This window comes from Oryzias latipes, chromosome 23 (genome assembly GCF_053564925.1).
Source record: "Oryzias latipes strain Hd-rR chromosome 23, Olatipes_Hd-rR_3.1".
NCBI classification, from domain to species: Eukaryota; Metazoa; Chordata; class Actinopteri; order Beloniformes; family Adrianichthyidae; genus Oryzias; species Oryzias latipes.
In genome coordinates this window covers 23,390,685-23,402,505 of record NC_136259.1, presented here as the reverse complement: position 1 = coordinate 23,402,505, position 11,821 = coordinate 23,390,685, and the positions used below count along the sequence as shown (strand labels likewise).

The 11,821-nt window shown below is 40.0% G+C and overlaps 1 protein-coding gene across 10 annotated transcripts in view; it reads right to left on the bottom strand.

Annotated features, from left to right (window-relative positions):
• dgki (diacylglycerol kinase, iota) overlaps positions 1 to 11,821 on the bottom strand; it is an 82,698-nt gene that overhangs the window by 4,239 nt on the left and 66,638 nt on the right. For 4 of the 10 annotated variants that reach the window (XM_023952272.2, XM_023952275.2, XM_023952273.2 and 1 more), the window contains 11 exons: positions 9,325 to 9,425; positions 9,170 to 9,249; positions 8,915 to 8,959; positions 8,045 to 8,114; positions 7,259 to 7,299; positions 7,055 to 7,179; positions 6,350 to 6,375; positions 5,623 to 5,660; positions 3,791 to 3,911; positions 3,562 to 3,598; positions 1,465 to 1,564 (listed from right to left, as the gene is read on the bottom strand). In XM_023952272.2, the coding sequence (XP_023808040.1) occupies positions 1,465 to 1,564; positions 3,562 to 3,598; positions 3,791 to 3,911; positions 5,623 to 5,660; positions 6,350 to 6,375; positions 7,055 to 7,179; positions 7,259 to 7,299; positions 8,045 to 8,114; positions 8,915 to 8,959; positions 9,170 to 9,249; positions 9,325 to 9,425 (784 nt within the window). The remainder of the gene's footprint in view (positions 1 to 1,464; positions 1,565 to 3,561; positions 3,599 to 3,790; positions 3,912 to 5,622; positions 5,661 to 6,349; positions 6,376 to 7,054; positions 7,180 to 7,258; positions 7,300 to 8,044; positions 8,115 to 8,914; positions 8,960 to 9,169; positions 9,250 to 9,324; positions 9,426 to 11,821) is intronic. The other 6 variants (XM_023952274.2, XM_078941824.1, XM_078941825.1 and 3 more) reach the window with 3 other exon arrangements.

Genomic DNA, 11,821 nt, shown 5'->3' with positions numbered 1-11,821 from the left:
CCGCCCATTTCATGACGTCATCCTAGAGTCGGCCTCTGCAGTGTGTCTGCGTTTTGCCCACGAAAACAAACTACATCCAAGCTTTTGCAAAGATGAATCTGAGTATTGTACACATATAATGAAATTGTTAGCCGATCGGCGCTAGCTCCACAGAGAAAGTGGGTGTGTCTGATTGCCTGGGGGCGGGGCTGACAGTGCAGACTCTTCCTGGAAGGGGCTGGTCCTCACTTTGTGACATCATAATGTGAGATTGTGGATTGGGACGGGCCAGTGCTCAGAGGGTTTAAGAGGAATACTCAGAAATGTGAGAACTAATCAAAATACCACTTTGGGGTAGTTTATTGTTCTAATACACTTAAAAGCTCAAAAAGTCGATTTTGCATGATATAGGCCCTTTAAAAGATGTGAACGTGCTCGAGAAAGTCCTGAAAGTCAGTTTGAACAACCTGATTGAATGATATTCTTTTATTTTCATGCCTTGAATGCTGAGACCACATTCACTAATTATTGTTTTACTTTCCCAGAGACTGCAGAGGTTCTGTGTTTTCATTCCAGGCTCAGTTCTGAAAGTGAAACCAGGTTTCTGTTGATGTGAGAGTTCAACAGTTTATGATCCTCCCAAAGATGAAGTAATCCTGTTGTATAACAAATAACTGTTTATGAGAACTGGACTGAGTGACTCCTCCCCCTGGCGCTCCAAAGGTAGTTCCCTTCTATAGAGCCATAAACATCTGTGACTCAGTCATGCCTGCTGGTAAGAATAAACTTTCTTGCTCTGATACTTTTTTAAAAACTTCTTGATAATCCTCTTTGTTTTTTTTTTTTAAATGATAATTTTCTGTAGTTCAAGTTATTCAAGTTATTAACCGACGAACCAGATGGCTCAATAAAAGTAGGTGGAGCCTGCTGGGCCTTATGTCCAACATTCAAAACGTTGACAGATTTAGTGTAGCCCCGCTTTCAAGTGGCAGGGGTGTGGCCTTCCAACAAGCTCACTCCTGATTGGCAAGAGTGGTTTCCATGGAAACTGTGACTCAGACTGACAACGCCGGGCTCCAACAATGGCGACTCAATCGACTTCATTTGGTCTGAGCCGGGAATAAACCATTTCCTACTCAGTCCAGTTCTTGGATACGGTTTATGGCCGTATGGCTTTCAGTGCTTTAAAGTGCTGATAAGACGTTGCCATGGTGACAACATGTTAGGATGAAGCCGTGGAAGTTGAGGAAAACCTTTGGGATTTTTGTTAATTGTTAAAACACCTGAAAAGAAAAAAAAGTAGTTTGTTTTGTTTCTATTTAAATCTGCAAAAAAAAAAACACTTTTCTGTTAGATTTCTTTCAGAAAAGCACTTTTTCTCAGAGGATTCTGGACTTTCCTTTGGTCCTAAACGACGACAGATCCGTCACCAAAGCCCCACTGCCCCCCCTGCTTCTCTGGAAATCCTTCGTCTGTCTCCGTTACCTGGAAGTTGGTCTTTTCTAGCGAAGCTCCAGCTTCCACCAGTAATCTGCAAACGGCATGCTGCTTTTCTGAGGCTGCTTTGTGCAAGGCAGTGTCCCCTCTGCAGACACACAAACGTGATGCAGTCGGTTACCAGCAGGGTTTGAAGAAGCGTCACACTGACAGGAAATCAGAAAAACCACAGGAAATGTCAAGCACCGCCGCCAACACAGCCAAACACCCTGATTTCTCAAGTTTAGCTCAATACAAAACAATCAGAATTCAGCTCCAAACCAATAAAACAGGTGGAAACACCCAGAGGAATTCCAAACACCTGACATGCCAGTCACTGACTAGTCACTGCTTTGACCTCACATGATCCAGCAGAAAACATTTACAGGAGATTACGTCAATCTGGACTTTGTTTAGTTTCTGATTAAAGGCAAGACGTCTTTTTATTGCTTATTCCAGGTTTTTAGGCCTTAAAAGGGCAAACCTTCATGTATGTTCATGAAGATCTTATCTTTCTTCTGTCTGATGCTACCGGGCTCGGAAACACGCGTTCAAGCGACCACTTCCAAACAAAAGTCCATGTAAATGCACGTTTCGGGCTTCCGCATTCAAAACTATCACTTTTAAGTCTTTTTAAGTCCGTTTTTGGGCTCTCCGTCTAAACTGCACAGCCACTGAACATGTGTTGAACTTTGACCAATTGGACTTGGATTTGGTAGTGACGTACGGATGGCGTCCTTTTCCAAACAGGGAATTGCTAACTATTAGAAAAATAATCATGGAGAAGAAATTAGTAATTGTGATTTATCTCCAGCTGGACACCAAGTCTTTCATTTATCTGAATAGAGCTGTGAAAGAAAAACCCTGGAGCAAAATTTGAAAGATTCCCACCGGCACGACATTTCGCACTCAGCCTGTTCCAACTGGCACTAGTATCGGTTAGCGACAATCCAGTGTAAACATCAAATGCTAAAATCGCGTTAAAAAACTCAGCATTCAGTGCATTTTTAAACGCGCATCACAATGTCCGGTGTGTTCGTAGCATTACAGCCCCGCCCACATGGAGGCCAGGTCATCTCCGACTGGTCAATGCGACATAAACAACTCTAACCAAACTCTTTGTCTCACGGTTCAGTGGCAAAATCTTGTACCAGAAACTGCTCTTTGTGAAATGGCACAAACTTCTACAGCTGCACGTTTGTCCAAAAAAACAAACTGCATCCACTGCTGCCTCACAGGCATAAACACACTTTCTGACCACTGTCGAAGGGTCGGTCCTCTGAGCAGCACAGCAGACACTTCTAGGAATTTCACCCCAACGATGGCTAAAAAAACAAAGCCTACCCAGCTGTGAGCTGCACCGCCCCTGGTGGTCGGCTTGGGTTATTATAGTGTGAGATTTCCAGAGATCAGGGGTTCAGAGTGTCCCCACAAATAAACAAATGCAAACAAGTAAACTTGGAAATTTAGGGAAAAAGTCAACATTAAACAGTCGGAAACAGGAAATTCAGACTTTTAGAGAATTTTTATAATGTTTTAAGCAACATTTTCAGCAACTTCAGGTTGCGTCAAGCTCCCATGAGCACAATTATTCACCCTGGAAGCCTAAATTAAACCTAAGTCGGATAAATAATGTGAAAAGTTCAGTTTTTAAAAGAAGAGTGATAATTCCAACCTGAAAAACCTGCCAATTCTTCATTTTTCTTTAAGATATACACAAGAAGTGTAAAAATAATCAGGTTTTAAGCACAGCTAACAGTTTTAAATTTTCAAATCAAGCATGATTTTCTGAATATAATTTAGATGCGTATTACCCAACAAATGTATAAAAACATGTATAGATTTTTTAAAGATGTGTATTTTGTTTCATTTTCTATTCTTCAGATTTTGTTTTCTGGTGGCTTAGACGTGTTTTTTTCTGTTTACATACCACAGTTTTTAAAAAAAGTGTAGCGGGAATCAAAAGTAACAAACATGTTTGTCTGGTTTGTTCCGGTTTCTGAAGGTCATTTTTGTGTCTTCAAAGCCGTGAAGGAGTGTGGCTTTTCTTTATTTCAGCACCCAATTCAGTTCAAAAACAGGAGTAACCAAAGAAATCGGACGTACTTCTCTCTGTCTGTCAGATCCAGGAGGACTTTAGAGCCTAAGGAGAAACAAAACAGGAAGTGTGAGAACCTTTGCGGCTTCACCTTTGACCTTTTTGCATCGGTTTGGATTAGTGAGCAGATTGTCAGTCGATTCCAGAAAAGGAGCAGATAGAAAAGACATTCGTCTTCTGCACTTGACTGCTTTCTATCTGCTCCGTTTCTAAGCGTCTGCTTCAGCCTCTTCCCACCTTGTTGCAGGATGTATCTGACCAGGTCGGTGTGTCCGTTCTGAGCGGCGATGTGCAACGCCGAGCAGCCTTCGGCGTCTCTCACCAGCAGACTGACGCCTCGCTGCACGCACTCGGACAGCTGCAGACAGGAAACAGATTCTGAGTGCTGCTCCCACAAAAAACAGCTGATAACTTGAGGTATTAACCCAATCAAAACAACTAATAATGCAGGAATTTCAACTCAAATACAATAAAAACAACAATTGTCATGAATTGAAAATAAAACAATTAACATTTAAGATACTTTAAGTTTGAAAATATGTTTGACACAAAACTACAAAGAAAATGTCTCTTTTCTGGCTGTAGTGGTTTTCTGAGGAACTGCGACATTTGGTATTTCTAGGTTAGCCTAAAAGTTCCACTCCGATCATCTTTTGATCGATTTTCAACGCGCTTTCCAGTGGTCTTGAATGAACCACATTATAAAAATATATGAAAATAACTGTTGTTTTCTTGAACCTAGTTTCTGCAGAGCGGCAGGAGTTCATTAGAAATTCACCTCTGAATTGGGGGCGGGACTGTTGGCGTGGAGCAACCCCGCCCCCCTTCCCCTTTCCATCTGATTCACGACAATTTGAAATAAAGAAATGCTTAGAAATGCCGTTTTTGAGCTTAGTTTTCTTTCTATACGTCCTTGTTGAAGAGTATTTTATTCAATTTCTCTTTAATGTTTGCGCCTGTGATTGCAAAAAAAAAGCCTATTAGGTGAAGACAACAACACCCACCACCAAAGACAATCAAGATATTCTTTTTCTGAAGGATTTTTGCTTCTTTCAGGCATAAAATATTCTTTTTCCACACAGTAAGACATTCTTTTAAGATCAACTTTTTCTTAAATCTCTTTTTATTCGCTGGTTTGTCAAAAAAGAGGAAACATTTTTTAAACCAGATTCCAATTAATGAGCCCCTTTAAAGAAATAAAAATCCTGATTATTTAAATGTTTGCACCCCAATTTTAAACAGAAAATGCCCCATCAAAATAAAACATGCTAATAGATTCTTGAAAAAATTAATTTAGTTAAGAATTGAATGTGGATTTATTTTAAATGTGACTCTTTGAAAGGAAAGAAATAAATTTTGTTCCTATTTAAAAGCTGAAAATACAGAATTTACTTTTAATAAAATTGTTTGAATAAATGAATAAACACATTTAGAAGGAATTAGTCTTTTTTTTTCCTAAAAAAGCTTCTGGTGTAGAGGAAGTGGATCAAAAATCTCGACGTACTTGAAAACAAAAGCGTAAATTTAGAATTTTTGTGTAAAATAAAATAAAACAACAAACCTTAAAAAATATTCCCAATTTACGCACTTTTTAAAATAATTCTTCATTTTTTGGAGCCTGTATACATTGTGCATTTTGTTGTCTGCTTGTTTTTAATTTTAAAGTGACTTAAGCTGCGATGCATAAAAAGTGCTTTTCTTGATAAATAAAGTTTGATTTATTGAACTAAATCACCAACATTTTGTTTAAATTTAAATTTAAAAAAATTCTTAAAAAAGCAGAAACTGCAGAGAATTTTATTGACAAACGGCTTTAATATTTAGCAAAAACGTAAAGACATACGTTTTTTTACAATAAACCTTCTCAAGGACAAAACCAGCTCCACTTTCTAACATTTATTTATTTGATTTACTTTTCTGTTGTTTGTTCAGGGATTTCCTGCTGATTGCTTTTAGAAATCCCCCTTACAGAAGTATTTATTGTTTTGTTTAAAGGCTCGGTTTGCGGCTCGTGTGGTTAAACCGGTTTCAGAAATCTCCGTGCTGCAGTGAATAAACGTAAACGGTACCGTAGGAAGATCTCCAGACACGGCAGCAGTCAGGAGGGCTGCAAACACACAAAAACACGCGTGAGTGAGGTCACAGTGACTGTCATGAGTTCAGTGACGGGAAAATCCCGTTTGACTTCTTTACCTGCTTCCTCCGAGTGTAGAAAGCATTGAAATGTCGGACATATATTTGAGTAAATCCGTCGTTTGTGTGCGACGACAATTGTGTTAAAGACGTGAACCGGTCCAGCGAGTCTGTGATCCCGAGTCCCGGGAATTTTCTTCAGTAGGGAAAAGGGGAGCAGCGCCAGCTTCCTCTTTCCAGAGAAACCCGTCCAGACGAGTGTTTGTGTTTAAATACCAACAGAAAAACGTCCGCAAAGGTTCAAACTGTTTGAGGAGCGTCTGAGAAGTTCTTCATCCCGTCAGCAGGAGCAGAACCGTCAACAGAACCAACGTTTGATTTGGAATCTGATCCGTTTCAGACTAATGAAGCTGCTGAACCCAAAACCACCGGGGAGGTTTGAGTGTCTCTGTGTTGGTGTATAAGTGTGTGTGTGTGTATGGCTTTTTACTTTGTGTATGTGTGTGTAATGTGTTTGTTTTCATGTTTTCTTGTTTGTGTGTGTAGTGTGGACATAAATGTGTGTTTTGTGTGTAGTTTTTAGTGTGTACGCATTAATGTTGGTGTGTGTAAGTGCATGAGTATTAGTGTGTATGTGCATGTTTTAGTTTGTGTGTGTCTTACCTTGTTCATCAGTTGTCAGATTGGTCCTGTAAACACAAATCCATGAGTATTAATTGATCAGATATTTTTACATTTATTTATATTGATGATATTCTCTAAAGAATTCTCTAAAAATCGATTTTCTGAGTCATTTGTGGTTTAAATGAAGCTTAGAAGAAAATTTGCTGTACATCGCTTATACCAGCAATGTATATCTTTACATCACATCTACGGTGCTAATACATTCAAATCACGTAATTGAATCACGAATCACTTATGAATTGTATATAAACGGTTCATGTTCTACATTGATTTTTTTTCTTTGCATGGTTAATTAGTAGCTCTGCCGTGGTTTTAATGCGGTTCATTCATGATACATCTGTGTAAATTTCATGTAAAGACCACAAACTTTCTCACGTTTTCCACGCATATTCACGAATGACCAATTTTCATCCGTGCAATATGTGCAAAATGTACGTAGTGATTGTGTGACACGGCATTAAGATGTGAGAACAGCTGATGGAGCTCAGAAACCAGGAAGAATTAAGTTGAATCTAGTGGTTCCTGCTGAGAACTACACCTCTTACAGAAATGAAAACTAATTTCTATGAAGAAATAAACAAATCTTTTAAATTTAATCAAAACGTTTTAGGAGTTCTAGTTTAGGAATCTAAAATAGTCTCTTTTTGTTCCTTCTAGGCCTTCATAGTAATAGGAAAGTCTTACTCGGAGGCGGGTTCCACCACCAGATCTGGCATCCCAGTGGACGACCCCTGGCTCACCACGGGTCCCTCGTGGTCCAGGATGAACACCTCCTCCTGGCAAATTTCTGTCACAAAGTGGAGGTGCTCCTGCAAAGACAGAGGTGGGCAGAGGAGGGTGAGGGCGTGACCCCACCGTCAGGAGCGTGGCTGTGGGAGGCGGCCGTACCTGAGCCTTGTCGATGCGATAGAAGCGATCAGCTGACGTGGCTGAAAATTAAAAAAAAAACCACAGGCCGTCATTTTCTGATGAAACAGTTTCCCGAAGTCATGCAATAAAAACAAAATGTTATGTATATTTTTAAGTGTCATGTATGTATATATACACACACATACACACATACACTCACACAGTTGGACCCTTTTTCCTGTTTGGTAATACGACAATCGTTGATCTAATTTGGTCTGCGGCTCATCTGTTGCTTCTCTCCTACTTTGTTTAGATCATGTGACCACCGGCTACAATGGTCGTTTGGGTCCAGTTGTTCTGCTCCAACGTCTGATTGGAAACAACCTGAGACCACTGCCAAAGATGGGTCAGAGAGCGGTTCCTGGCACTGGGTCTGCTTAGATGTATTCAGACTGAGAATTTGTTGCGGACTGCGGTTCACTTTAAGTGGACCACATGTGTCCGGTCTGAATTCATCCTTGATTTCATGTCTTTAGTCAACAGGTGAGGCACTTTTAAGTATTTTTATGGATTATTTAGTTCTATCTTTTTTTAATGTCTCTCTTGTTTAAATTAAAGTAAGAGTTGTGGACCAGGGACAAAACTAGCTATCTAGCTGGCTTTAAATTCATCCATCCATCCATCCATCCATCCATCCATCCATCCATCACATAACATTTGCAGCTAGAAGTTGTAAACCTGAATCCAAATAAGTTCAATAAAAAAGCTTTGATTGTCGTCTGAGAAGATTCGTTTTTTTTTTCTTCCATGTTTTCTTGGACTCACAGTCCAGGAAGCTCCAGTTGGGCGACAGTCTGCTGCTGGAACTGGTCCTGGGGACGCCTCTGCTCTCATCCTGCAGACAAAACCCAGACACTGATCATCTGTGCAGACGTCTGACCCCCCTACCCCCAAACGGTGAAGTGACACCAAAGGGGGGGGGGGCAGTGCTGCTGAGCCGTAAAACCATTTTACTGCTTTAAAAAAAATCAGCATTTTGGTAAGAAATTTGTAAAAAAAAAAACGGTGCAAATTCAACAATTTGAAATTTTTTTTTATATTCTACACATTTTGATCCACTCATATCTGTGAGCACAACAGCACAACACCCCCACAAACATCACAGTGAAGACGTAAAAAGATAAAATATTAGAGTATTTTTGAAAACAAAAATGAAATTCAAACAAACACTACTCACAAACAGATTTGAATCTTCACGTCATCAATAAATCAGAATTTAAATGTAAAGAAATTACCAATTTTTAATGTGCACTGTTCAGTGTTTTAGATTAGATTTTGTTGTTGTTTTTTTACATTTCTGCTTCGTTTAGGTTTTAACTCACTACTTGTACACATTTATTGACTATTTTAGGTTAAATATTCTTTTATTTAAAGCCATAAAGTTTATGCAGTAGCAATAGTATATCATAACATTTGTTCATGAAGGGGAATTTAATTCATATTAGCCTTTCTGCTAAGGAGCGCCACCAGAACCAGAACCAGAACCAGGTGGGTTCACGGATTCATGCTAGATTCATTTTAGGATCAAATCTTGTTCCTCAGGAATACTATTTTGTGAGTAGTGTTCTGAGAAGCTTAAACTTTACATGTAATATTTATAATCAGTTTATTTGCCTCCAGAGCTTCTCTGTGTACCTGGTAGTGCACTCTGTGGCCAGTAGGTGGCGCCTGGTGTAAATCCTAGCAAGCACAGCAGACAGTTTTCAAGGTTAACAAGCAGCCAAAGCACTTCCACCAGAAAACTTCCACATATGGTTAAAGCGATTAGTGAGCGGCGCCTCCCGAGGGTCAGTAGGAGGTCTCGCAGCCACAGAAGACCATGAAATAATGATGAAGAGGAAGCAGTGATGAAGGACGGAGAGCAGACGGGTGACTTGGACGTAGACTCACCTCTTGCAGCCTGTCGATGTAAAGTCTGCAGGTTTCCAGGTCGCAGTCTCCCCTCACCACCACGATGCCCACGGGGATGGCTGCAAAAACACAAACACCGTGACAACCACGGCCAGCAGGGGGCGGCAGGGTCGCACGGAGACGAGCCGGCTTACAGACGTCCCGCAGGCGCTCCTTGTCGAACTGCAGCCTGTCGTACTCCTGCAGGCTGATGCGGTTGACGCGCAGACGCAGGCGGTCAGGGACGGCATGAGGACTGGAAATGAAAAACAGGCGCGTGAAGGAGCCACCACCCGCACATGCACACACACACACACACAGTCACAACGGCACATGCACACCCAGTCACACACACACACACATGGATCACAGGACACATCGGGTTCAACAGGTTTCTTCACACAGATTGTAGGAGTTTGATGAAAACTTCAGCTGCAAATTTTAAGTTTCACTGCAAAAACATAAAATATCGAGATGTTTTTTTGGACGAGTTTCCATTTTAAATATATTATTACACTTTATAGGAGACTAAACTAGTAACTTTTAATTAAAATGTGACGACTTGTTTGAAGATAATTAATCTTAAATATATTAATTAGTCATTCAATATCTTATATTTATTCACTTTTTTGACTTTTTTTTTACTTTTGGCAGAAGTTTTATTTTTTAAATGTGAAGGGTCTCATTTTAAGAACAGATCTGCTTGATTTAGAGAAACTGGAAAGTTTCATTTGGCTTTTTATGGCGATTTTGCCATTTTTAGAGAAAAAAGGACATAGTTTCTGCAGAGCGGCGGAGAAACCCCGCTCTCCTCTTCCCTGTTCCCAAGAGCTCTTTGTTCACACGCTCTTCCGCCAGCTCACAGCCCGTCACACCCCCAACCTTACATTAGTGGTACAACAAAAATGGCGACCAGCATTGGAGCTATCCAGCCGTAACAATTTTGAGCCCGCCCTGCATATTTTCTACGTCACAAATACAATCTTTTTCAAACAGCGTCTATCTGCTCCTGATTCACAACGATTTGAATAAAGAAATACTCAGAAAGACAGTTTGAATTTTTTCATCATCAGAAGAATATTAGGACCACCAAAGAATTTGGTCGCAGTGGGACTTTAACAACAGCAGAACAGAAGATGGAAAGTAAACAAATATTTACACATAATGTTAAAGACAAATTTACCTTAAAGTGTGTAATTCTGTTTAAGAAACAAGGATAGTTGGACTGTTAAAGCGCTAATGGCCATGTCACACAGATGCTACGTACATTTTGCGCATATTGCACGGATGAAAATTGGTCATACATGAAAATACGTGGAAAAAGTGAGGAAAGATGTGCCTCTTCACGAGAAATTTTCACAGATGTATCACGAATGAACCATGTCAAAACCAGTACAAATACACCTTGCAAAGAACAAAAATCAATGTAGAACATGAACCGTGTGGGATGTGATTCATTCGTCAATTATGTAATTTTAACGTTTGCCAATGCATCTCGCAAAAAGATTTACGTAATAATTGCAATCAACTACGTAAAATATGTGTAAACTGCGTAATTCTCAAACAAGCCAACGTTTTCAACACCTCAAAACTGAATTCACGTAAAGACCCGTCGGCCGAAACCCTCGCCGAACATCGAAGGGGTGACCAACGCAAGAAAAGTTTCTCAAATAATGAATCTCGTAAGACCGAAATATAATTCGTGGAAAATGTGCAAAATGTGGCTGTGTGACACGGCCTTTAGGTTTGGTTATGTTTGGGGAAAATGTATAAAATACTGTAAAACATTACAGAGCAATACATCTAACTGTGAGAGTTTATTGCTAATTTTACGATTTCATTTCGTTTTAACCCCGGAGAACCCAGGAGCAACTTTTCTTCTGGGATTTTAAAGTTAATTTGACCATCTTTAAAATTTTAAGTAGCAGCAAAATAAAAAATAAAAATACATAAATAAAAATGGGGAAAAAAAGGTCTCATGGGTTCTTCTGCTTATTTAAGAGATCTTGCCAAACAAATTTGACGGGATCTGTCGACAGATTTTTTCACCTAAAACAAGAGAACATCTTGTATTCTACATATTTTTACATTATTTCTTTTTCCTCCAGTGTTTTCTGATCGAATTGGAAAGATTTCCTTTAAATTGCTGAAGATTTACAGATTTACAAACGTGAGTGACGGGAAGCCTTCAGTCCTGAAGGAGTTCACATCAAAGACGACTGAAAAAAAAGAGGTTTTTGTTCCACCAAGGCTTAATGGCAACACAGATTTTCTGGGCAGGACTGGTGAGTGCAAAGCTTTGGTGCAGGACGCCAGACAGGAACGTTCAATTCAAACGGACCACGGCGGGAAAAAACACGGAGACGAGAGGCAGAAGCGTGTCGACATCAACATGCTGCCATTCACCCAACTCTGTCCATCGCCTCCATTCACCATGACGACAGAGAACAGCTCCGTCTGACCAATATTTGATGACCTTTTGCTTTAAAGTGCCAACTCAGATCAATGTGTGAGGTGTTTCAAGAGATCCGTGATGAAAAAAAGCATAAACTTCAATGCTGCGTTCACTCCAGCGTCACAGGAGCCAGCGTCTAATGGCCACACGTTTTCATGTAGAACCTGAAAACTGACGTAAATGTACGTGGCGACATG